General features: G+C 34.3%; 1 protein-coding gene across 12 annotated transcripts in view; it reads right to left on the bottom strand.

The window, feature by feature from the left end:
- Nucleotides 1-1,546: 1,546 nt before the first annotated feature.
- The window catches only part of LOC105232163 (nephrin), an 85,689-nt gene continuing 59,499 nt past the window's right edge, over nt 1,547-27,736 (bottom strand). For 9 of the 12 annotated variants that reach the window (XM_049451186.1, XM_049451187.1, XM_049451188.1 and 6 more), the window contains exons 15-23: nt 25,120-25,401; nt 24,616-25,039; nt 22,306-22,472; nt 21,805-21,993; nt 21,039-21,185; nt 18,477-18,625; nt 12,756-12,867; nt 12,469-12,656; nt 1,547-5,537 (exon numbers count right to left, since the gene is read on the bottom strand). In XM_049451186.1, the coding sequence (XP_049307143.1) occupies nt 4,956-5,537; nt 12,469-12,656; nt 12,756-12,867; nt 18,477-18,625; nt 21,039-21,185; nt 21,805-21,993; nt 22,306-22,472; nt 24,616-25,039; nt 25,120-25,401 (2,240 nt within the window). In that variant the 3' untranslated portion in view covers nt 1,547-4,955. Of the gene's footprint in view, nt 5,538-12,468; nt 12,657-12,755; nt 12,868-18,476; nt 18,626-21,038; nt 21,189-21,804; nt 21,994-22,305; nt 22,473-24,615; nt 25,040-25,119; nt 25,402-27,736 lie in introns of all 12 variants that reach the window. The other 3 variants (XM_049451195.1, XM_049451196.1, XM_049451197.1) reach the window with 3 other exon arrangements.

The raw sequence follows: 27,736 nt of genomic DNA, 5'->3' as shown, positions 1-27,736 counted from the left end.
TTACTCCAAATTAATTTATGATACGAATTATAAATGCAGATCTTAACAAATATAAGTATACTTAATAAATATGAATGGAATTTTTTTTGAACGGATTCTTAATATACAAATATCCTAATTATTAATTAACATGAATCGTCATCTATTTAAATTTGCAAAATTTTTGTTCTATAAGTAATTCAAGTTCTTTATATCCATATTTCGGTTATACGAAAATTGTACAGAATTTTTAAATATTATATACATAAATGTACTAATTGTTTAAATTTTAATCAACATTTTTTGTTTCTTTAGTTAGTCATAATATGATTAAACTTCAGTCGGCTTTTGGCAAATTTCCGTTTTCTCCTTAAATTGCTTTACGTCTAAAGGTTTGTATGTATTATAGTCAAATATTTAACAAGTACCAAACCAATATATTACGTTAGATTATTTTTACCTTCACTTTTAATGAAAATACATTTGATGCACATTCTAAATGCATTCCACCACATAAATATTGTCAGCTAAAAAGTATATGCACACTCAGGTGGGTTAAAAAAAAAACAATTTTTTAGCTTGGTACTCTGAAAAATAGGTTCTTTGACAGCTCTGAGGAATCTAGCTTCCATTTACTTGATACAATCTCGTTTCATAGATTTTATAGAAAATTGAATGCTCTACAAAATCGTCCCTAACGATTTTTTTATATAGAAACCTAACCGTTTAAAAGATATTAAGGGTTTAAGTTTGACTATTTTATGGAATGAATTTTATAACTATTAAAAAAAAATTTTAATTGGAAAAATATCAGTTTAGTAGAAAATTTTCTGCTCAACAAAAATGGCTTCTTGTTTTTATTTATTTTTTATTTTTTTTTTTTCGTTGACGAAGGATGTTTGCTAAACGCTTAACTTATTCGAAAAATTATAAAGGCTTTTTTAAGAGAAAAAAAAAAATTTGGCTTAAAATAATCAAACTTCAATCGTTAGATAATGTCTTTTAGAGTACCGAGCAAAAAAAAGTATTCGCTTTTTTGACCAACCCTAATTTCGTTAAGATCGGTTGAAAAGTTCACGAGGAATCTTGTCAACCGACTTTGGAAACTCAGTTTCGAGAAAAACTATTACTCGAATCAACTTGAGAATTTAGGACAATATTTTAGAGATTTTATGGAATTAAATAAGATAATAAAAAAGCGTATAGATACAGAACAGTGTCAAATTATCTGTAGAAGAAATTATCAAATAAATAGTGGATTATTGTCATTTTTGCATGCTTACATACACGTGCTCTTACAATTATACTAAAATTTTTACAAGAGGCTACATTTTTAAAAATTGGTGAAACGAAAGTTCTTCACATTATACTTTAACTAACTATTTTGAGTTTACTATAGAATAGGTTAATGAGAATTCATTGCATAGACTTTGTAACTATATTTTTTCTTGAAACTTCTTGAGAATTCCTGAAATTACCATTCACAGTAATTTCTGTTTAAAGACACTTGCAGGAGAACCAAACTTTTAGTGCGCATTACTTATTTAATGAAAGCTTTCAAGCCATCAAAAAAGTTTTTTTTTTCAGTATTATTTGCACATACATATGCATGTTTAGAGTTTTCAGGCCCCTTGAAAGCTTGAAATCCGCTTATTATGTCTACATCATCATATATTCCTAAGTACACGCATTTGGGTGAACATACCTTTATGTGACTCGCAACTTCTCCGTCAAATTCACTTGTACATAATACAGGTATCCCTCGAATAACACGGTTAATTGGTTCCGTGTTATTCGAAATCGTGTTATTTGAAATTTAAAAGGTAAAACTTTATAAACGCAATAATTTTTAAATTACATATGTTCAACCACTGTCACTCTCCAAAGATTGATTTGTTTTTCCTTGAAGAGGTAGAGGATCCTTAAATTTCAATTTTTAAAAGGAATTTTCGCGGCTTCGTGTAATTCGAACCCCGTGTTATTCGAGGGTTGTCGCAATTTTTAACCGTGCTATTCGAGATTTCGTGCAACTCAAGTACCGTGCTATTCGAGGGATACCTGTACAACAATTCGTTTTCTTATTTTATTCTCTGTTAGGATTACTTCAACCGAATAATTGTACAGTTTTAATGTACACAAATTCATACACATTAGCTCATATAACGATACAAACAAGTAAGGAAGAACCGATCGGGGAATAATTTAAGGTGTTGGAAATTTTTATATTAGTAACCCCGGTCTACCCAATTTAAGTCATATTCAACGCTAAATATTTTGAAGAAAAATTTTCTACTTAATTTCGGTTAAAGAAAATAATTTCTGAGATACTTATGTATAGTAAACGGGTGTATAACGTAATGCCGACAATCAAAATCTTGAAATTTAGAATTCTGACAACCGACATTTTGATTTAGCTGCTTATTTAAATTTTATCGGTATTTTGATGAGTCGGCTTTTTAAACTTCGCTAGTAATAAGTAATAGAAAACCATTAGTAATAAATAATAGAAAACCATTAGGCGGAGGACATTCCCGTAATAATTAAGAGCTCATACTTGAAGAGCACTTCTATGTTTATCAATATTCGCTTTTTTGACTTATCCTAACATTTTGTTAAAACTCTTCCACTGAGACATAAACTCAAGCAAAGGAACGAAATTGACTACATTTGGAGGCAAAGAGGGACGGGAATAGGTATAACAGGCTTTTGCCCCTAGACCGATTTCAATCACATCGCCAATCTACATTTGATTGGTTAAGAAAAGGTGTCCGCCTAATATCAATGAAATATTGAACAGAGCTCGAAATTGCATTTAATTTTGACATAAAAATAATTACGTCAACGTATGTACTCGTATTCGGCATGCTAGTTTGATTTTTAGACGGACGGAATGTGTTAAAAATGTTTAGTAGCTTTTATAAAGAAAGAGGTACTTGATTTATATATGTATGTATGTATACGCTTCGAACCTCATCAATTGCAGTAGAAAAATGACGTACAAATTTTGAATTTATTTTCTGCATACTCTAATAGATACCAACCCTGAAAAACACTAATTGTACAAAGTTTGATTTCAATATCTTCATTGGTGGTTGATTTATTTATTGTACAGTAAGAGAAAAAGATAGAACTTAAAATTGTGTTATATAGGAAGTAACCCTAGTTCTGATTTTGTTCATTTTTTAACTGTAACGGAATGTGCAAAGGTAATGGTATCCAATTTGATTAAAATTTGGTTGAGTAGTTGCTGGGGAAAAAAAAGAAGGTGGTGCCACACCTACTGTCTACTTTGTATGCTAATTTAGATGCATCCTTTCCATACCATCCCAACTGCAAGATGTACAGCTTTTGAATTTTTTCTTTAGCGAACTAACGCATTTTAGTGGTTTTCAAAATATGTACCAGGTTGTTCAATAAATTTATCGTTCGATAAGAGAGAGCATTGCTACTAGGCCACAATTTGTTTTGTTTTGTTGGTACACTTTTCATTTTCATCTGTCAATTCATTCTTTGTTTGCAAGCCATTTAGTGGCACCGTGTTACCGTATTTTTTTTGCAATGGATAAAATTTGGAAGGTGTAGCACGAAAATAAATTCACGAACGAATATTAAAAGTGTATAATGATTGTTCACCTACAATTAGAACAGTAGAAAGATGGATTGCTGAATTTAAACGTGACAAGCCTTGAAGACGATCCACGTGAAGGACGTCCAAAAACCGCATCAACACCGGCAATCATAGCCGAAATACAGGATATGATTTTGGAAGATCATCGATCGACTGAGAGAGATTTAGTAGAGGCTCTACACATCTCATGTGTGGATTACTTACAAACTGGTAAAACAATTAATTCTGAATATTATTGCAACCTTTTGGACCAGTTGAAGGAAAAAAATCATGAAAAAGACCCGATTTTCGAAAGAAAAAACCTCCAGAACAACGCACCGTGTCACAAGAGCATTTTGACAATGGCTAAATTTCATGAATTAAAGTTCGAATTCCGTATTCACCAGATTTGGCCCCCAGCGACTTCCATTTCTTTCCAGAACTCAAAAAATGTATACGTGGCAAGCGTTTTTCATCAAATGAATGTCATAACGGCTGTTGAAGCGTATTTTGCAGACCTTCCGGGAACCACAGATTGGAGGATCATCGAAGCAAGTGTATTAATGTTTAGGGAAATTATACTGAATAATAAGGTGTATTTTGAATATTAAAATTGTGTTTTTCTTATCAAACGACAAAATTATTTAACAACCTGGTATATAGCTTCATTTATAACTTAATTACAGAACTTTATATTATATCGTTTAAAGGCACTTTGTGGGCTGACAGTGCTCCGATTTTGCTAATCTGCAATTTTCTCCATTTTCACTCAAGTTATCGATTGCACGGATAGACGGACGTCCTGAATTTAAATCGACTCTCTCTCGATTAATTACAGATAACCGTTTAGTAATCAAATCTTTTACACTCGTTGTAACGTGTTGTGAGAGTATAAAGGGCGATTATAAATTCTGTATACGTAATGCTATTCTCTCTAGAACTAAACGGATGCTAATTCATAAGTGAGTCCCTTTAGCAAATCTTACAATTTTCTATGGTGTCTGCACGTAATTGTTTATGGCTATCGGGAAGTTTAAACAATGGTGATGATATTTGGTTGGGTACTTGTTATATACTTATGATTATTTTAATTCAACCTTTCCAGCATCAGGTCTTTTACGTTGGTAAGTACTAATTTAGGCTATTTGTATTAAATGAACTTAAATCTAATCTTATTGTTAAACTCAGTATCTTTTTCTCTTGCCTAATTATTCTATTTTCTGCAATATTTTCTCACTTTGACCTATGCAATTGTACGAGTATTTCTTTGTCAGTAACATGTAGTTTTGGACCTGACAACAGAGGGAGCCGAAGGGTCATCAATTACGGCTAGCGTATTTTCCTTCGGTAATCCCGTGCGCTCCTACAGCTATACTAAATGCCCATCGGCATCGGTGTATGCCAATGTTGTACCAGTAGCAGCATTGAAAGTACTAAGGTTTGCCGGATCATATGTCCCGCTTGCGGTCATCAAAAGATTACCACTAATACCAGCAGATGTGGGAATATTGAGAATTTGAAGACTACCTGAAGCAGTGGGTACACCCACACCAACTAGATTCGCACTTAATAGCTGTTGCTGTGGTTTAGACCTATTTGGATCCTTAAGTATACTTTGAGGCTGTTTGGAGGTGCTGCTTGGAATCGTTGACATCATACTCCCGTTACCTGTAATGCTTGTGGTTTGTGTGGAGCATGAATTATTTGAAATATTTATTGGATGCAGTTCGTGAAGCAATTGGATGTTGCTAGCACCAGTCAAACTAGTATTCGTTAGTTGAGTAACATCGGGAGGCGGCATGCCCATAACTCCACGCATAATGCCTCTGCGAAGGGTACCGCTTCCACTGCCAATCATTGCATTACCACTTATTATAGATGCCTGCGTAATCGGTTGAAGATGTGCCATTGGTAATGAAGGCGATGCAAAATCTAGTTGAGGAGGATAATCCTGTTGAGCAGAAAAGAACATTGCATATATGAAAGTTTTAAATATCAATTCGATTATAAATCATTGACCCTTATACTGGAATAAAAAACATAAAAAATGACGAAAGACTATAATATTTAAAATTACAGTAATAATAATCATAATATCATTGCATATGACATCAGAAAAATATATTAATATTCTCATTTGAGGATATTTCCAATGGCATGGCAATGATTTCATATATTATGTACATATACATACTTGTACTTGTTTTGATATTGTTAGATCTGTTTTGTATTCTTAAAATAACTCTCAGATAATGAAGGAACAACTTTATGAATTTTATTGTATATGGGATATTGCTCATCAAATTTGCCCATAATCCTTCTTACAAGTACGTATTCTCTTGCAACTCGTTGCTACAGAATATAATAGTTTTTATCACCTAACGGTTGTAATAGGTTGTACTTACTAAACTTCCGGGTGACTGTCTGTCTGTCCGTCCGTGCAAGCTGTAACCTGAGTAAAAATACAGATATCTTAATGAAGCTTGGTACGCGGGTCCCTTAGTACAAAAATAATTACAAGTCCGTAATCGAACCACTGCCACGCCTACAAAACGACATTAACCGAAATCCTATAAAATGCTATAACTAAGCTCTAAATTATCTGTGAGCAAAAAAATTTGAAAAGTGGGCCTGTCCCCTAATAAGTTTAATGTACATGTCTCCGAAACTACTAAAGCTGCAATCATATTTCGTTAAAGCCAATGGATGAAATCGGAAGACAACCACGCTATATAACGGTACTGTACAAAACTACTAAATGCGCAATAAATCAATAACTAAATACGCCAGAAACATTAAAATTTACCTGCGAGATGGTATGGGAGTGACATTACCCACTTTTTGGGGAAATCCTATACTTGGAAATCTGCCTTACCGATTTTGACCAAATTTCGTACGTAATCTCACATTTCTATATCACAGTACGGGAACTGGTGAAATCAGGACAACTTCCCAACTACCACAATTTAAATTCCATTTGATTCATTCACTTTCCAGTACACAAGTAAAGAAGTAATTAGTGTATAGGGATAAAATTTTGCAGAAATAATGCCCTTAGTGCATGCCAGTTATGACCGCATATTGTTGAAATCCAACCAAAAAAGTTCAAGCACCTAAGGTTTCCAAAGTAAACAGGACTTAAAAAAACAGAACAAATGGTTTTCTCGGCAAAATCAATTTATTTTATTCAAAATAGTCTACTTCTGCTTCAATACAGATTTTTGCACGGTTCAAAAGCATGTCGAACGAGTGTTTTAGCTCGTTGGCCGGTATGGCCGTCAGTATGCCGGTGCAAGCCTTTTGAATGACCTTTTCTTCTGCATAACGCTTTCCTTTCATGGGCAAATGCATTTTTCCGAAAAGGAAGAAGTCGCACTGTGCCATATTAGGTGAATACGGGGAGTGGTTAATGAGTGAAATATGATTTCTGGTCAAATAATCGTTCTTCGAATGTTGGCTTCTGAGCAATTTTTGGTCGTAAGTCAATTTGTGCGGAACAAACCGTGCACACACCTTTCGTAAGCTCAAATGTTTGGTGAAAATGCGATAAATCGATATTTTGGAGATGTTCAATTCCATTTCCATGAATTTCAATGATGAAACCACTCGGGCACTCTGCTACGGTATAGGCAATCATCGTCATAAACTTGTTTCATCAATTGAAACGTTTCGGTAAAAGTTTTACCAATTTTAAAACAAAATTTAATGTTGGCTCTTTGTTCGAAGCTCATTTTCGTACCGATAACACAAACATACTGACACTTAAAACGCAATAACTTCACATCCAATTAATTAAATGCCATGAAATTCTCACTGGACAATCGATGAAAATAGCAGATTCTAACGCATCAGTCGACATATAGATGGCGCCACCAGGGGCGCCAGATTCAAAAAGTCCTGTTTGCTTTGGAACGCAACTTGTAGATACCGATTATTTGCACCCCAGTATCTATAGTTGACTCTTGATCGAAAATATTGGCCAATGTCTGAGATATATAATTGAAAATCAGGTATAATTCTTCTCTGACAATGGTATGTCTGTATGTTAAAAAATCGGTTGAATCGGGCCAATACTTCTCTTAACCTTCATATTCCTAATATACAGATTTTCGAAGTTCGGGGTGATTTTGTACCCCATATATCGGCCAATATGTCATTTATCCCCATGAAAATGAGAGAGGGTGTTTTAGTCATAACAGTATACCTTAGTGCCTAAACTAGATATCGGGATTTTCGACCAACCGGCTGAATTTAATCTATATGATTGACTTCTTAGTATGCAGCGTGTACATTATATGTGGTATTGGAAAAAATAGATAAAATCGAGTCGATACTATCCCAACTCCCATATACTACATATAATTATGTTCGTTTTTCTAACAATATAAGTATGCCATAATTTTGTTTGGATTTTAAACCTTAAAGTATTTCACTGGCATTAATTCTTGCAAATTGCTAGAGTAATGTTCGGTTGCACCCGAACTTAGTTCTTCCTTACTTGTTATTATTGTCTAATTTTTCATAAATATTATATAAATTAATGCCTGGAGTATTTCCAAAGCATTTATCAATAAATATTACCATTCCTAGTAACTTTCATCAAAAAGTCTTTGCACAGGTTTCATAATCGTTTGTACAAAATCACGGAATAATTATAATTGATTTGTTTGAGATCCGAGAATTGCCATAAACAAACATGTATTATTTAAATCCAATTATTCTGTTACGTTCCACATAACTTTTCAATAGCCCTCGAAACCATAATAGGTTAATTCAATATATAATCCAGAAATAACCCCTGATAATGATTTAACATATCGAGGTGTCTGTCAGTCCGGGTCTCTGGGTTTTAGAGATATCGATCTGAAATTTTGCACTCGGTCTTTTCTCGCAAAGAGCACCTTTCTTTTGTCGGAATCCCTGATATCGAAGAACTATAGCATATACCTGCTATACATATTGCCTGGTCAAACTTAAGTCCTTGTATAAAAAAACCCTTTAATTAGAAAAGTTTTTTCACGAAATTTGGCACAAATAATGATTATTCACGGTATCGCAACAATCTCCACAGAAATTGTTCACATCGGAGAACCGTTTTTTTTTTTTTGAATTCAGCTCATAGGTTCTTCTTGTCATTGTGATCCCCTTACGAGGTGTGTTCAAAAAGTATCGCGAATCGTAACTGACAGTTTTCTTTGATTGCAGGGGCGTGGTGCATCATAAGTTCTTGCCACAGGGAAGAACGGTCAATAAGGAATATTACCTGTAAGTTATACGCAATTTGCGCGAAGCAATCCGCCAGAAACGCCCGGATTTGTGGAAGAACAAAAATTGGCTTTTGCACCACGATAACGCCCCTGCTCACACATCGTTGCTTGTGCGCGCCTTTTTGGCCAAAAACAACACACTAATTATGCCGCAGCCACCGTATTCCCCAGATCTGGCCCCCTGTGACTTTTTCTTGTTCCCTAAACTGAAGAGGTCCATGAAAGGACGACGTTACGCTTCTCTTGACGAGATAAAGGCGGCATGGAAGGAGGAGCTGAAGAAGATAAAAAAAAAAATGATTTTTTGAAGTGCTTCGAAGATTGGAAAAACCGTTGGCACAAGTGTATAATATTTCATGGGGATTACTTTGAAGGGGACAAAATAGATATTCATGAATAAATAAATAATTTTGAAAAAAAAAAATCGTGATACTTTTTGAACACATCTACCGTGATGATCAAGACCGGCACGTTACTATGAATGGAAATCGCTACCGCTCAATGATAACCTAGTATTTTTGATCCGAATTAAAAGATATGGACTTGGACAATATGCGGTTCCAACATTTTTAAAAACAAAGCTTGGGGAACGTTTTATCTCACAAAATGGCGCAGTGAATTGGACGCCTTGGTCGTGTGATCTGACGACATTAGACTATTTCCTGTGGGGCTACGTCAAGTTTATGCTCTATGAGTTCCATACATTATGACATCGAATGCACTTTCACAGAAAAAATAGCATTTGTAGCACTCTTATTGAAAAACCCATTATATACATATATGCGCTTCACTCAACTTTTAATGACTGAACGTATTATTCGCAAAACCGTCACCCATATTGAGACCCAGCATTCATTATTGGATAATTTTTGTCCGAATAGACCACGTCCAGTACGTACGGCATTATAGCAGCCGCAGCTAAAAGTTTACATAAAAACAGTGGAGAGTCGAATCGCAGCAACTCGATTGACGATTTGGTGCTGAGATCTTAAATTGGAAGCGTACAAAATACAGCTTGGGCAAGAACTAACCAAGGCCGCATCCCAACGCTCTCGCAGCCGCCCCAGGCCAGATGTGCCCGCCCGGACTTTTTGTTTTGTTTCCTTGCCTGAAAATGCCGATGAAAGGGGAACCAAGCAGCACGCACCTCGGCTCTCCATGCTATTCCGGAGTATGCCTTCTGTGCCGCCTTTCATACTTGGAAATCGCGCTGGCAGCGCTGCATCGACGCAGGAATCTATTTTGAAAGTTTTTAAAGAATTGTAACGATTAGTTCAATAAATTTTTTTAAATCTACTCAGTCCTATTACTTTCCGGACAAACCCTTTAAACACGCAAAATGCCGCATTTGGGACGAATAGCAAACTAAAGAGATACAAGAGCTGTCATTTCATCCAGAAAAAACTACGGTTTGGTGTTGTTTGTAGACCGGTGGAAACATCGGTCGATATTTATTTAAAAATGATGTCTTGTCTTCGCCAGTTACCAGTCGAGATGCTCGAACGAGTCCTCGAAATTTAAAAGAGATAATTTTAAAAATAAAGAAAGTACCTACGAATGATAATAAACATTCCCAATTAAATTTTAAGTTTCCGTGTTTTACCTGTCTTCACAAATGTGTCGAGAAACAACTAAAAGATAGCTAATACGTATAATTACACACATTTACTCTTGATTTTGAATATTTATACCCTGAACAGCCTGAACAGGGTATATTAAGTTTGTCACGAAGTTTGTAACACCCAGAAAGAAGCGTCGGAGTCCCTAGAAAGTACATACATATATAAATGATCAGTATGTTGAGCTGAGCCGATTTAGCCATATCCGTCTGTCTGTATACATACGAGCTAGTCCCTCAGTTTTTAAGATATCGTTCTGAAATTTTGCATACGTCATTTCCTCTTCAAGAAGGTGCTCATTTGTCGGAACTGCCGATATCGGACCACTATAACATATAGCTGCCATATAAACTGAACGATCGGAATCAAGTTCTTATATGGAAAACTTTCACATTTGACAATATATCTTCACGAAATTTGGTATAGCGTATTTTCTAAGACAACAATTTAGTCTCCAAAGAAATTGTACAGATCGGTTAACTATAGCACACAGCTGCCATAGAAACTGAATGATCGGAATCAAATGCTTGCATGACAAACTTCCTCATTTAAGGATATATCTTCATGAAATTTGTTATGAGTTATTTTTCATAGAAATAATAAAATATCCGATGTAATTGTTCAGATCCGCTCACTATAGCATATAGCTGCCTAAGAAACCGAACGATCGGAATCAAGGGCTTGTATGGAAAACTTTTGCGTTTGACGTGGTATCTTCACGAAATTTTACAAGGATTACTGCTAATATGCTGCTAATTATAATAATATAATGTCCGAAAAAATTGTTCAGATCGGATTACTATAGCGTATAGCTATGCACCTGTGAAGCGTATATTAGCTTCGGTGCAGCCGAAGTAAACGTTTTTTCTTGTTTTAAATTAAAAAGGTAAGGAAGCGGATAAGTTCGGGTGCAAACGAATATTTTATACTTTTGGAAGAGTCAAAGCCAGTGAAATACATACTTTACTAAAGTCAGCCGAATGTTCGAAAATACCGATATTAGTTATATAGGGGATAGGCTAAGTTTTTTCCTCAAGTGTATCAAGGATTAACCTCCGAATTCATCCAGCCTGTCGGTTGAAGTTCTTATAAGATTTGTACTCTACAAATTTGGGTGTTGTAGCTTAAGTATGAAATATGTATAATAAACTTGTTAGAAATTTTTCCCACAGGTGCTCCTTTCTACTGCGATTCTCTCTAACAAATTACAGCTTTATAACTTAATTTAGTGCTTAGTTATGGCGCTTTACATTTTTCGGCTAATAGCGATTTGTGGAAGTGGCAGTGGTCCGATTGCCCCTACTACCTCGAATTTTTTTTATACTAAGGAACCCACATAGCAAAGTTTCATCGAGCTATTCCAGACAGACAGTCAACCGAATTTCAACTTTTCTCGTCATGCTGATCATTTAACCCCAGTCCAGAAAGTATTAGGAATTCTTCATGTAAATCTCCCTCTTATATGGAAGACAGGTAAATTTTTTTTTACTAAGTTAGTACAACTGTCCTTAATTATGATGCCATATATAAAACTCTGTAGCAACTGGTTGCAAGAATATAATAAATTAAAAGGAATGTTTCTTTAGGGCTTAAATTGGCGCTTTGAAACTAGACTATTCATAAGCGTTAAAGCAAGTGTATTATCCAAAAATAATATAATATAGAAATTATGTGATAACATCGCTCACTACATGCAATTATACATATGTGTATGTAATAAATAGAATTCTATAAGTTTATCAATTGGGTTTGTAAATATCATCGTTTTTAGCGAAAAATGGAGTTATTCTGCAAAATGGAACTTCCCCTAAGTTTCATGGGGTTCAATTGGATTATGCCTTAGAACATAATAGTGTTTTAAGGGTGTAGAATGCAAGCAAATTATTCTGTAAATTCGAAAAATATTTAAGCTACAAAAGCATGTATGTTGCTATTTATGGAGAGCGATCAATTTTTCAAAATTATTATATTGATTAATCAAACGAAAACTACTTACCATAGGCGGATATGAAAGATATCTGTCACTATTCATATTATAATATGAACCATCAGGTGGCGGCGCTGGCGAAGGGGACGGAATGTACACGCCTTTGTTTATGAGGATTTGATCATCGTGTGCTCGGTGATCTAATATATTTGTGACATTACTGTGGTGCCGGGGATGTGGTAATGTTCGAGCATTGACTGTAAGTTAAAATATTAAAAATTAATTATTTAAAAGGTCCTAAGTTTCGAATATTAGAAGTAGTAAGTTTCAAGATCCAAATAAAATAGCGTACTTACCTATGTTAGTTGGATAGACTATCGGCATAGTACCATCTTTCTGATAACGAGGAGGTGGCATATCGCTGCTTTCTACCAAATATGTCGAAGCTGCCTTTTTTCGTGCCTCATCCTTGAAGAAAATATTTATTTTTGTAGTCAAATCAATGATTTTCAAACAAAATCAAATATCTAAATTATTAATCAGTGGTGAATTCAGAATTTTTTTTGTGGAAAGGGGGGAGGGGTTAATTAACATTTACTTAAAATATGAAGATTATTATATTAAATATATCTTTATATAGTTTAAAATCATGGTGGAAAGATTTCAAATCGACCTTCTAATATCAAATCCTACAAAATTGAAAAAACAAAAATCGTAGACGTGCGGATTACACACTTTATTGTAATGTACAATACTGTATTCAGTTCGTGTACGAGGTGTGTTCAAAAAGTATCGCGAATTTTGTGTTTTTTTCAAAAATTATTTATTTATTCATGAATATCTATTTTGTCCCCTTCAAAGTAATCCCCATAAGATATTATACACTTGTGCCAACGGCTTTTCCAATCTTCGAAGCACTTCAAAAAATCATTTTTTTTATCTTCTTCAGCTCCTCCTTCGATGCCGTCTTTATCTCGTCAAGAGGAGCGTAATATTCCTTATTGACCGTTCTTCCTTGTGGCAAGAACTCATGATGCACCACGCCCCTGCAATCGAAGAAAACTGTCAGTTACGATTCGCGATACTTTTTGAACACACCTCGTATTGAAAAGAAAATTTCACAAAACAAAATGATGTGGACCAAGTCTTATACAGTGACTTCAATGTCGATCAATCTATCTTGAAGTATGTTCGTCCTCAGCCACGTTTTCCTGCGGCGAAGTGTTTTTTATTCGTTGCGTTCAGAGCTCGCATTCGCAGGAAACCTATGAATTATGGAGTATAGGTCTACATCGCAGTTCTTCAACGTTTTCAATGCCGTAGTCGGTGTTGACTTTTGCTTCTGCCCCCAATGACACTACCAGTTTACTTTTGAGCTTCAAATGTCGCACGACGCTGTCATTATCCTTTGAATTCATATATCAAGCAGTCAATAAGATTTTCCATTTCTTTGGTTTTCAAAGCACATACTTTTTCTGGAAGGAGCATCCAATACTTCTCTAAAAAAGCGCGTCTTCAAATCTTCGCGGATTGTATCCAAAAGAGAAATGTACACTGAGACTGTAATATTATTGGCTAATTCTCACGCAAAAATTTTCGCGTTTTGTTTGTCGGCCGCAGGTTTTTGGTTTTTTTTTCGTCAACTTTCAGTTCCGCCGGCATTTCCCCCATTACCTCCCACTGAATCCGCCACTTTATTAATATTTTGAGCAATTCAAGTAGTATAGCTATGGGTTTTATTTTGGAGAGTCAAAAATTATTTTATGTAAAAAAAATGTTTCGTATGAATTAAGCATTTCATACTGTGAAATACATATTAAGGCGCATATGATTTTGCATTTTGTTTAGAAACACTAACTACAAAAAAGTCACTACTCGAAAAATGACAAAATTTTCAGGGGAACAATTTCTGAAAATAAAAATAAAATCACAATTATTTCATTAAAAGTGGCACATTTCAAATAATACAGATTATCACTATTTTTAACTTAGAGAGACACAACTTCGTAGAATATATCAGAAAAATTAAGATTTATTTCTACAATAGCGACACAACTACAAATAGTACTCTTTAGTTGGTATTGCACGAGCGAGGTTAACGACTTAATAACACAAAAGTGGAGAGAAGACAATGACATTTCTGGGGTATTACGAATCGGAATTTCAGAAAAATTTATTCTTGATATGTGACTCTTTTGTAGATGGTATATATATTTATAAAACATTAATGATTATATACGAAAAATTAAATTTACTATATAGCGAGTTATTCACTATTATCAGTTTGAGAGGTATCGGCTATAGCAGTGGTTCCCAAACTTATTTTGTTTACCGCCCACTTTGAGAATAAATATTTTTTTAGCGCCCCCATTTTTTCACCTATTTAAAAACCTCTATAACTTCAAATTAATTATTGTGACCTATATACATATGTATATTAACGGAGAATTCTAAACGAAACTTTTACTATAACCAGCAAGTTGAAACCTGAGCGCAGTAGGTAACATACAACGGCGCTTAGGTCTCACTCTTACGGGCTCCACCTGCCAATAAGAATGATGATTGAAACACAACTTTATAGTATTAAAACAGAGAATCTTTTATTAAAAATAAAACTAAAATAATCGATCCATATATAAAAACTAATGTGAAGGATGAATCTGATGCTGTTTAATAAGTGTTAATATCAGGTTCCAATTTACTCAAGAACAGTCGCAAGTCGCCACGTTCGGTAACAAGCAAACGAATTCTATTTTTAGTAAGCAGTGTTGTCACAGCACTAAATCCACGTTCACACAAATATGTCGATGGGAATGCTATCAAGAATCGTTGAACGATGGACCACAATCCAGGGTACAATTGCGAGATCGGTTTTTGTAGCCAAAATTCTTGGTAACCATTTTTGAACTTGAATTTTATTTCCTCGTTTGTTGTCAATTCTATAAGTTCTTCTTCCAGCTGAGGTGACATTGCTGTGTTGACATTTGAAAACGGATCCAACGCCCAGTCTGGTATTTCCAAGTTCAAAATGTCCTGGTATCGTTCGGTGAAGTCAAAGTGGAGGTTTTCCAAATGTTGGCAGAAGGCAAACAATTCGTCGTTACTACCTGATACTGATAAATTCGGAAGGCAAACAATTCGTCGTTACTGCATGATACTGATAAATTCGGAAAATTGTGAAACTCACGTCCAGAGTTCGCAAATACTCATCACTGAGGAGTAAAATTTCTATCTTCCTCCTCAGTACAACACAATTGAGGAGCAATAAATTTTGATTTCCTCAATTGTGAGTTCAAAGGAAAGAGTGCTCTTCTAGAATATTTCTCTTTAATACTTATCTTATCTTTTCGCTCTAATATTTACCGCAAACGTACGTGCTCCTCTCGTGCTTCTTTTTCTCATCTCAGGTTTCAGCACTCAGCATTTTGTATCGCTGATAAACTCAGTAATGCAGCAGAGAGTGCTCTTGAGCAATTTCTTATTCTCTTAGAGAGTATGTATATTTATAAATTTATGTTAAAGTTTAATTGTTGTTGGTGTAAATATTAACAGTTTTGGGTACATACATGATTAACCGTTAATTTAAGTTGTATTGTGTATATGTAAGTAAAAAAAGATGAGTTTTATTTTTCGCATCACTTGAACACTCAGAGCGATAAAAATAAAGATGATGCGTTAGGCAAATAGTTATCTTTTAAAAATTCTCGCTCATGCTAATATATGAGTGAGCCAACTACGTGAGGAGTTTTTTTGTGATGAGAATGTTAGTTAAGCTTGCGCTCCTGAGTATTTGAAATGATGTTCTCTTGCGGAATATTACTCATCAGAGCAAGAGCGTATTTTGATGGTTTTACGAACTCTGCTCACGTCTGTCCAGATTCCTTTTGTGTAGAAGCAGTTTGGCTGCGAAAGCAGCAACGACGTTTTTTGTTTTAATTAAATTTAGTTATCGCCTTGCAGTTGGAGATTCATGTCGTTGAACAATTTATACAGGTCTGTCATGTAAGCTATATCATTCTTTGATGTTATGAGCTTGTCTTGAAATTCTTTATCTTTAGTTTCCAAGAACTCTATAACAGAGTCAAACAGGTTGTAGAATCGCGTCAGACAATTGCCTCTTGATAGCCAACGAACTTCAGTATGAAACAACAAACGATTCCTCGTCATTAGTAACACATAGCTGATGAACTAATTTATCATTCAAAGAGCTCTTGCGGATTTTATTGACTGCTTTGATGACATATTGCAGTGATTGAAATAGTTTTTCACTTAAGTTTCTAGCAACTAAATGTTGTCTATGAATAACGCAATGTACACCAAGGACATCTGGAATTTTATTTTTTAAGTGCGCTATTAAGCCTTTATGGCACCCTATCATAGCCGGAGCGCCATCCGTAGCAATTGAAATAATATTTTTCAAAGGAATCTCTTTCTCATCGCAAAACTTTTCCAATATATTGAATATGGTTTCGCCTTCGGTATCGGTCTCTAAATTTCTAGCAAATAATAGTTCTTCACATATTGTCTCATCTTTAATAAACCTCACGTACGACAACAACAATGCTTCATTAGTTGGCTGAATTGAGAATTGGCTTGCCGCAGGTGATCGCACAATGATTCTTCAATGTTTTCAGCCATTTCATCAATTCTTCTTTGCACAGAATTATTACTCAAAGGAATTTTTCGGATAATATCTGCGGCCGGTTTATGAAGCACGGTAGTTATTACTTCATTTATTGCTGGCAATATTAACTCTTCTCCGATGTTATGTGGTTTGCCTTTTTGAGCAATTAACAGAGAGATATTGTACGAAGCTCGAAGTCCGTCGTCATCTTGCTTAGCAGCCGCCGAAAATAGTTTTGCTACACTCTTGTCTCTCTTATCTGGATGCATTTTATTCAAATGATTTTGCAGTCTTGAAGGCTCCATTGCTTCATTCGAAAATTTTTTTAGACATAGAAGACACAAAGGCGAGGATGGGTTTGTGGGATTTTCAATGAATCCGAATTTAATGTATTCCGCACAGTATTGCCGTCTCTTCTTTTTTACTTCCAACATTGTTTTGCTTTGAGAAATACGTTTAACTTCGCGAGTAGTGTAAAGGAGGCGTAAGTAATGCTCATCTATTGCGCGCAAAACCACAAATGAATATAAAATAAATATTACATTACAGGAATGCTTAAGCACAATTATTATATAGTAGTCCAAAAATATGAATTCTTTTTTTTCCTAGAAATACATTTATAAAAACATGATCTTTCTCCTTTTCGTATTATCTTATTTTTCCCAGAAATACATTTGTAAAAAAAAGGATCTTTCTACTTTTCGTATTATCTTATTTTTTCCAGAAATACATTTGTAAGAAAGGATAAAGATCCTTTTTTTATTTTCCACATAAAAGATTTAAGGAGTTCAAAAGCTCAAAACGTGAGCTACATCAGCTCGAACGAACCTAACCTACACCTTTGCGCAAATGATTATATTATGATAGCAAATGCCCACATACAGATTTGGCAATGGCAATAGCAATACGTTTGACAGTTAGTATTCTATAAATTCTATCCTGTCCAAATGCCCCGTTATGAAACGGAGCGACCGATTGACATGATTTTCATTTTTTCTATATTCAATAAAATAGGACAGATATATGAACTACGCGGAGAGAAATATAGAACCGAGTTTGAGCAATCTTTTAATTCATATTAGTTGATATTCACAAGTTGTTGTTGAGAGTCGAGAGCTCATGTAGTCGTTGTCTAAGAGGCCTCCTAGCTAAATAAAATTACAAATAACCCCCCAGGCCTCTACACAACGCCCCCATTTTCTTTCTGGGTCTCTTACCGCCCCCTTTAACACCTGCAGCGCTCACAAGGGGGCGTTATCGCCCACTTTGGGAAACACTGGGCTATAGGATAAAGTTCAATTTAACATTTAAATTTAATAATTTGATAACGAAACATATTTACTTTTCGAATTAAATTCAGTGACTTTTGTTAAGATTTTTTGTATCAGTCAAAGAAATAAAATGTATTACATACTTGTATGTTTTGTCAATATTTTTAATAATTTACACTTACTGTATATTCAATTTGACTGCCATCATTTGAGTATGATTCACTCTTTTCGGAAACACTTGATAAGGTTTCACCGGTAACTGTATCATTATAGGAACTTGGCGCATACATTTCGATTGTTGCTGTTTTGCCTGGTTGGTTATCATTTTCAGCTGTTTGTATAAAAATAATGACAGTTTGAATACAAAAATTAATAAATACAGAATTGTTGAAAAAATCCCATTATCTGAGATAGTTCACAAAATCTGGTTAGGATGAGTTATATTTATGTATTTGTTATACAAAATGTCAACTATTTTTTTTTTATTTTTATTACATAATGGGATTTTAATTCTTGCATGCCTAATAATTCATTATACTCTCGCAACAGTCGTTAATACAGTTATGTTCACCCAATACTCGTTGAGTTGAATTCCAAGTGTCTGTCGGTCGATTTGTCCATCCGCGCAAGTAATAATTTGAGGTAAAAGTGCGATGTATAGATGAATTGTCCTTGGAATCAGACCATGGTTATGCCCACATAATGCCGTTATATGAAAACATATACATACATAAACGGCTTTAACTGAGCTCCAAATAAAAATACAAAACGGTTAATTGATCTGAAATTTGTTGTAAGTGGGCGTGACCCCGATATTGTTGCACGTTCGTCTGTTACGTTATAAAACTTTGCGAAATTGGACCATAACCATGCCAAATTTCCATATAAACAATTTTAAATTTCATTCGAATATTCCAGTTCACGTAATATAAATTAAGTAACAAAAAAGTGATAGGAAAATTTTTTTAAGCAAATCTAGCGAGGTATGCTATCTTATGTCCAAAAATTATCGGACCCTAGCTACTGAGCACGCAAACTGCAGAGCATATAACTGACTATATACAGAAATAATAGAAAGAGTCTGAGGCGTATTATTGATATTCAGAAAGAATATTTCAGACAATAGTGCGTCTTTGAGTCAAAACAGGGTAAATCAATACTTAAATTAACTTCCGGTTGACTTAAGGGGTTATATAACTTTTTAATTTCAAAAAATCGAAATTTTTTATTGCTTTATATTAAAAAACAACTCCTTGAGAACATTTTCTCAAATTTTCATAGATTCGAGCAGTAGAAAAAAAGTTACAGCACTTCTAACGCGCTTTTATCTTCGCATAAACTGAACTTGAAACTTTAAACGCGAATATCTCGAAATGGTGTTCTTTGAAAAATGACTTTGCGGTGACATAGATTGGCGGAAAACTACTGAACCGATTTTCTTCAAATTTTTTTTAATGTTCGCAATGAAATTTTTCTGTGCTTGAAAGATCGACTTCTTACGCACAAATCTTTTTCGCCGAAGTGAATTTTTTAGTGAAATTTCTAGTGACCAAAAAGTTAATTTTTTGCATAAAACGTTCCCGTGTGCACAAAAAAAAATCATAAAAACGATCGTTCAAGCGCACTAAACTAATGAAATTTGTTTACTTTTATGGTTTCAGTTGACTTGTTCGACCTGGGGAATTGTCACCGCAAGGCTCTGCCAAAAAAGGCCTCTAAGGGAAACAGCCGTCTCTTTAAAAACTTTTTGATATTTTTCCACGAAATTCCACACAAACATTGTTAATAAAGCATACTATCAAAAAATAAAAACATTCGTGTAATGAAATAATTGCTAAATACCTAAAAAAATCCAAACTTTCTTTTTTTCTTCGACAAAGAAGTTATATAACCCCTTAGTACTGATATACCAGTCAACGTCTGAGATATCTTAAGGAAATCAAAAGAGCGTCTCTTATTATTAAAATTTTTCGTTTGAATAAAATCGGGTGAAAACCACTCTTAGCCCACATGTGTACATAGATATGTAAATCTCATATACGAATTTCAAACCTCGTAAACCATCACTAAAAATTAAGTGAACGCATAATATTGAATATATGTATATGTGAAATTAGTCTACGAATAATCCCAAGGTTCATATTCTTTATATAATGATTTTCGTTATTCTAGCATACTTTATGTTGAATATACCGGTCACTATGTGAGTTATCTTCATAAAATTGCTGGAAACTTGTTCTTCATTTTGACTCTTCACCTGATTTTATACCGTTTATACGTATGTTGGCATGGGATAATGTATTGGATTTTGCGCTTCTTCGGATAATACATGTCGAATTATAACGCGACATTTTTTAAATCAAAATTTTGTTACATCTGTATGTTGCCCGCTTTTGACATTTGCAAAGAGTATAAACTGTTCGGTTGCACCCGAACTTAGTCCTTCTTTACTTGTTTAAAACAAGTTGTGATCGATTTGCGATTAAATCAAATATATGTATTTTAATTATAAATCAGTAGCTTCAAAAATATTTTTGGAACATCTACCACGCTGGCCTAATCAAGTAAGGCATTCAATTTGTATTTTTATATGGTCTACCACAAACTCAAGTTTTTAGTTGTACTACATTTCTTACAGACTAATTGATCTTCGAAAGAGCGCTGGTAACTTCTTGTTTAAAAATTAATAATTAAAAATATATCAAATATTATAAAAACGCAAATAGATAAACAGATAAACGAACCTTTCTTGCGTCGATTGTGAACAAAGAACCAAGCGACTAAAGCAGCATTGACTATCAAAAATCCAAACGCTGACATTGATATTCCCAATATAACAAGACTGGGAGTACTTGAATCTTCAGTTAATTCTTCAGTTGATATTTCCAATCCTTCTTAAATCGCATAAAAATTAAAGCCGAAAACAACGACGCAAACAAATCAAGGAGTAAACGCGGTTACGAATACATAAAAAGAAAACAATTATAATAAAAAAGAATTAATGGTAATAAAAATTAAAAAATTTGGAAATTAAATAGTTAACTACGAGTATCTCACGCTCGAATGGAAATAAATATAATAATAAATAAAAAAAAATTATAAGATAAGTGTTTCTTAAATAAGTTTCTCTAAAATTGAATGTTTGGTAACTTGACTAATCACATTTACTTATATATGTATGTATATTTAACATCCTGAAAAATTGGGATATTGAGAGTTTATTTATAAAATGTGGGACAGTTTACAATTAAAAGTTGCTCGAATTTGTGGAAAAGACTATTACTAAATATTTCACGTCCATGCAAACTGTTGTACTTGTACAAGTTTTCTGGTACTGTGTAGATTTATTTACAATAGAAACGAACTTTCGACGAATCTCTACTAAAGACATGATGGTTTAAGGCATGGTATTTTATTTAACTACACTTTTACATAATTCACCGTTTCTTTTTGAACGATACCCCGACGGTATTCAAAATAAAAATAAATATTCCATCAGTGATAAAATACCTCGCTTAAGTCGTTTTTGGTTTCGTTTGTGCAGGCAACATCCGATAATGAAAACATTTAACAAAACTACCGTGACACCTGAAACGACGCCTACTAAAAGAAGTAAACCAGAAGTTCCTCCCAATGGTGTTGAGGTAGTCGTCGGTGGACCTCCTAACGATGAGGCTGGTTGCGAAGGTGGTGGAGCTTCTATTTGATTATTGTTCGTTTCAAGTGATCACATTTTTTTAGGTATTGTTGTGATTGTAGTAAAAATCCAAAGGCAGCATTAACAATTTTAAGATGATTAATAAGGTAAATATTTTAAAAGGTTTTTTAATACGTTCATTATACTTTCGCTTTTATCAAAAAATAAAATAACAAGTAAAGTTTGTTTAAGAACAGATCTATGTAATTGACATTTACATTTATTCAATATATTGATCATAATCACATGACTTTCTTCCGCAATGTTAACATTTAACAAATCAGAATTTAAACGTTTATAGGTACGTATCTTACCTTTGGTTTGCGCACGTTGTAAATCGGGTAAATATTTACTGTTACCCAAATCATTGAATGCCATCACCGAAAATAAGTACAGTGTGTTGGTTTTTAAACCACTGATGGTCAACTTGTGGCTATTTGGTAAGCTGTCGATATATTTGTATTGTTCTCGGTTCGCCTCTCTGAATAAGGCAGAATGCAAATAAATAAGAAGAAATACCATTATTTATCGAAGCATGTTACATTAAATAAAAAAGTAAAAGTATTAAGAAAATAAAAATAATTGAGTATATAAAGAGTTATTCCCACTTATATTATAAGTATATTATGAATTGTTATCGGCTACTTATCACAGACGTTCTTTATTACAGTATAAATAAATGTCAGAACAGAGATCATATCAAGACCACTTGTCTTCAGTATTTTGCGAGTCTTCAGGGGGTATTCTGATCTAGGATTTTGAAAAAATCGATTTTTTTTGCATATTTTGAAAGTTTAGACTTGGAAGGATTTTTCAAAATTCGACTTGTTTTCGGAGATACAGCCGATTTTGTGACGTGGTGTCCGTGTTCACTAGAATTGTCTCCTAAAGTTTAAACGTGTTTTTCTCGAAACTACTTTTTTCAGGTGGTTGACATGATATCTCAAGTTCTACTCAACCGATTCCTTTGAAATTTGGTATATATCTTCTTTATACAATGCCCTAACGTGTTTGCCTTGAATTTCCAAAAAAATTTTAATTTGAAGTATTTTTAAAAAATTCTAAAAGGTCGAAAAAACCGGGTCAAAAATTTTTTTTTTCAAGTCGACGCCATTTTATTATTATTATTATTTTTTTTTTTGAAAATGGTCAAACCGATAACGACATCCTTACTAATGAAGAATCTTCTTGGTTTTTGTGTTTTAGATCTCTACATGGGTTGAAATCACGTCAACCAGACGCAGCGTTTTTATTGAAGCCCCCACTCCACCGGCCCGTATCTCGACGAATTTTGATTTTTTTTCTTAATTTTTTTTTATATTATTAAAATGTCAATAAAAAAACATACAAAAAAATGAATAGTAAAAATGTTTTTCATTTTTTTTTATCTTAGTTTAAAAAATGCCTAAAATTCATGCGTCTAGACCAGAATACCCCCTTAAAGTTTGAATATGCCTTATTTTTTATTCATTCATTCATATTTATTATTATTTCAATTTAATCATATTTTTCCAAAATTGATCTCCAAGAAGTCGTGTTCTTTAAGTACTTTCTGAACTATTCAAATAATACTTTTTTGTTATCAAAAATTTTGATAAATATGTTTTATTGGAATCATAATAAAAATAAAAAGTGCAAAATTTGTCAAAATTAATCAGTTTGAGAAACCGAACCGAACCGAACGCACGACTAACGTATTAACTATTTGAAATCTATTAGGCATAACCATTTTAAATTTTGATTAAAGTCATTGTTTCCCCATTGTTTCACCAAAGGTGAGAAATGTTGTAAAAGATTTTAAACAGTGCTTCTTAAAAATGTCAACTAATACCGACCGACACCTAATCACAAGATTTTGGAATTGATTATCTCACTAATCTACTGGATTTTGCAACCTTTCGCCATACAATAATGATACTTTTTCACCACCGACGGGATTTGAAACTATCTACCCGAAATCTAGACACTCTGTTTGTCAGAAGGGAATTTTATTGTTCTTTTAATAAATATTAAACGATGAGATGAGTCATCGAGTCACAACAGCTGTTGTATACATCTCCAACGACAATGAGGACAGCCTAGGTAGATTAGTGAATAAATTAAATGTAATATAATCTCTTCAAAACTTATGTCGGAACATGATGTAAAGGTTTTAATCGGCATTTTCAAGTAAAATGGCTTCAGTTAAACTGATTTTATAGTAATCAGCGCAAATAGACATAATAGTAATTCAGGAGCCTTACACAATTATATGTATGAATTATTATGGAGTACAAATCGAATAAAAGGTCGTTAAGAACAATATTAAATTCTAAAATTGTGATTATAACTTTAAATAAATTTTGCATGCCTAACAAAAGGATACGTTACAGGGGATTATGTAGTTCCTCCATTTTTAAAGAAATCAGCAATCAAAAAATATTAAAACACACAGTCATGTATGTATACCTATCATGAATATTGTGGCTGGACATTTATACAAATAAAACTAGTATGGTATAAACTTACTAAATTTAGTTGTAACACTAAAAAGTAGGTATTTAAATAGGTAATACCGAATTATTGGAAGCAAAATATGTATGATTTAGAATGAATATAATGTATTTTGTATTGTAGCTCTGTACCTGTATCGAACTCTGTAGGAAGCTTTCAATCCTCCGTCAAATCCCGGTGTCCATGCTAAAGAAACACTATCATGTGTGATATTCAATATGTTCAAACTAAGTGGCGTATCTGGCTGTGAGGTGATATCCAATCGAATTAATTCCGTAGTTTGGCCTAGTTCATTCGTTGCGACACATTCATAAGCTCCATAATCAGCTGGAGCGACTTTTTCAATTATCAACGTAGATTCATAGGTTAGTGAATCGATTTTCTTTTCATCAACTTCATACTTATATGTACGATTCATTTGCAAATCCTTTCCTTCCTGACGCCAGGTAAATTTTGGTTTTGGAGCAGCTTGGGCTCGACAAGGCAAGCGTCCACGTTCTCCAGTCCCACTTGCTGCACGTAATAATGTTGGCGATTTATCGATTTCGGGTGGAACTGCAATCACATCATTGGGCACAATAATAGAATGAAAGTATGTTTGGAATTTACAATGGAGACTACTGTAGGAAACTTACATTTGACAATTAGAAGAACATCACGATTTGTGGGATTAGCAACACGATTATCTGCAATACAGCGAAAGTTACCAACATCCTCCCGGCGTGCGTCTTTTATGTGAAGATATGAAGTATTATTCACAAACGAAGTCGTAGTTTTCACTGTCATATCATAAGCAACTCTCTCCCATTTAATGTGCTCCTCGGTTAATGGTTTCCCTTCTACTGTACAGGATAGCATCGCATCTTCGCCAGGATTTACTACAATATTTTCTGATATAGCTTTAATGGTAGTACCATCTGAAATCCAAATCAAAAGTTATAGTTCTTTACAATTTTATTTTTTACAAAATTAAAAGTTAAACATTCAATTTTTCACTACCAGGTTTTGTATACATATTATATATAAATAATGTAATGTAATAAAAAAATATTTATATATACATATATATACTAGGGCGCTTCATTTTTTTATTTCAGCTATAATGCAATAATGTGATGTAACATTAGATTTACAATTACAGATTTTAAAACTTTCTTTCAGGTATTGCAAAACTCTATATTAAAAAAATAAAGGAAAAAGGAAGGGCTAAGTTCGAGCGTAACCGCACATTTTTTCCTCTTGCAATTTGCACGAATTAAGGTGTTAAGGGTAGTCAGAGGCACGAAAAAATGAGAATTTTCAGTATTTTTTTTTTGCTATTAAATCGTGTTATTTTACAAAAGTAGTAATACGGCATTATTATAGAATGTGTTGACTTGAAGTCATGAAAATTTAAAAAAAAGGAAATTAATTTCCGAAGTTGTTTGTGTTGTCTTCTTCTTCTTAATTGGCGATTATAGCCGAGTTAACAACCGCACGCTAGCCGTTTCTTCTTTTCGCAACGTGGCGCCTACCTAGCCAGCGTAGCCGCTGTCTTTTAATTCGCTGAACTATGTCAACCTCGTCGTATATCTCGTACAGCTCATCGTTCCATCGAATGCGATATTAGCCGTGGCCAACGCGCAAAGGACCATAAATCTTTCGCAGAACTTTTCTCTCGAAAACTCGCAACGTCGACTCATCCGTTGTTGACATCGTCCAAGCCTCTGCACCATATAGTAGGACGGGAATTATGAGTGACTTATAGAGTTTGGTTTTCGTTTGTCGAGAGAGGACTTTGCTTCTCAATTGCCTACTTAGTCGGAAGTAGCACCTGTTGGCAAGAGTTATCCTGCGTTGGATTTCTAGGCTGACACTGTTGGTGGTGTTTACGCTGGTTCCAAGATAGACGAAATTATCTACAACTTCAAAGTTATGACTGTCAACAGTGACGTGAGTGCCAAGTCGCGAGTGCGACGACTGTTTGTTTGATGACAGGAGATATTTCGTCTTGCCCTCGTTCACTGCCAGACCCATTTCTTTTGCTTCCTTGTCCAGTCTGGAGAAAGCAGAACTAACGGCGCGGGTGTTGAGGCCGATGATATCAATATCATCGGCATACGCCAGCAATTGTACACTCTTATAGAAGATGGTACCTTCTCTGTTGAGTTCTGCAGCTCGAACTATTTTCTCCAGAAGCAGGTTGAAAAAGTCGCACGATAGGGAATCGCCTTGTCTGAAACCTCGTTTGGTATCGAACGGCTCGGAGACGTCCTTCCCGATTCTGACGGAGCTTTTCGTGTTGCTCAACGTCAGCTTACACAGCCGTATTAGCTTTGCGGGGATACCAAATTCAGACATCGCGGCATACAGGCAGCAAGTGGCACATACCGCTGCTTTGACGATAGCACCGATGATGCGGAAGACATTTTCCACCCCCTCACTCGCAAAAAAAAAATTTAAATTAAACTTTTGTGAATGAAAAAAAAAAAAACGATGACAATGTCCTTAGTTCATTATCGAAGCTAACATAGGTTATGAAAAGCCAAGGACCGCTCTCAAAATGTCTGGTTAAGCGCTCAAACAGAACTTTATGGACAACATGCTAAACAGTGGTTTTCTCAACACCCTGTAAGGCGGAAGTAATAGATTGCACAAATACATTGAAACACCTTCAGCTGTACAGTGTTACATTTTCTGTTCAAATACAGTGTTACATTAAATTTTCAATTGAATGGGAGAAAGCGTAAGTAAGAGAAATTTTTCAATTCGAACTTTCAACCTATACGGACGTGTTTTTCATGCGCTCCGTAAAAACTTTCGAAAAAAAAACAAAAATAAAACAAAATCAACAAATATTAAAAAAAGTGCATTCAGTGCAAACGTTAGGCAATAACGCCGAAAGTGCAAATCAAAACATAAAAAACCACAAACTGTTTATAAACAAAAAACATACCAAAATAACAAATAATAAGTGTGAAATAAAACAAAAAAAAATACAAAGGCATGAGCGCAGCGCAGCCCCACCAACAAGGCCGTAGGCATTCTCTGAATGCCTACTTCAGCTTTGTCGAGCCTGCGAGTTCAGCTCCTACTAACAAACAAGGCAACGGTGAGAAGGATGAGTCATCGCAGCGACCAACTGAGCAGCACCATAAGCAGAGCTTACAAAAAACTAAAGCAGGAGAGAACGGTAGTCAACAACAGCCAGCAGCAAATATGATCACACCAACTAAACAGGTACCAGCAAGTACGCAGGCAGCGAAGAACAAC

Source organism: Bactrocera dorsalis, chromosome 3, assembly GCF_023373825.1.
Source record: "Bactrocera dorsalis isolate Fly_Bdor chromosome 3, ASM2337382v1, whole genome shotgun sequence".
Classification (NCBI taxonomy): Eukaryota; Metazoa; Arthropoda; class Insecta; order Diptera; family Tephritidae; genus Bactrocera; species Bactrocera dorsalis.
This window is presented reverse-complemented; position numbering and strand designations above follow the sequence as displayed.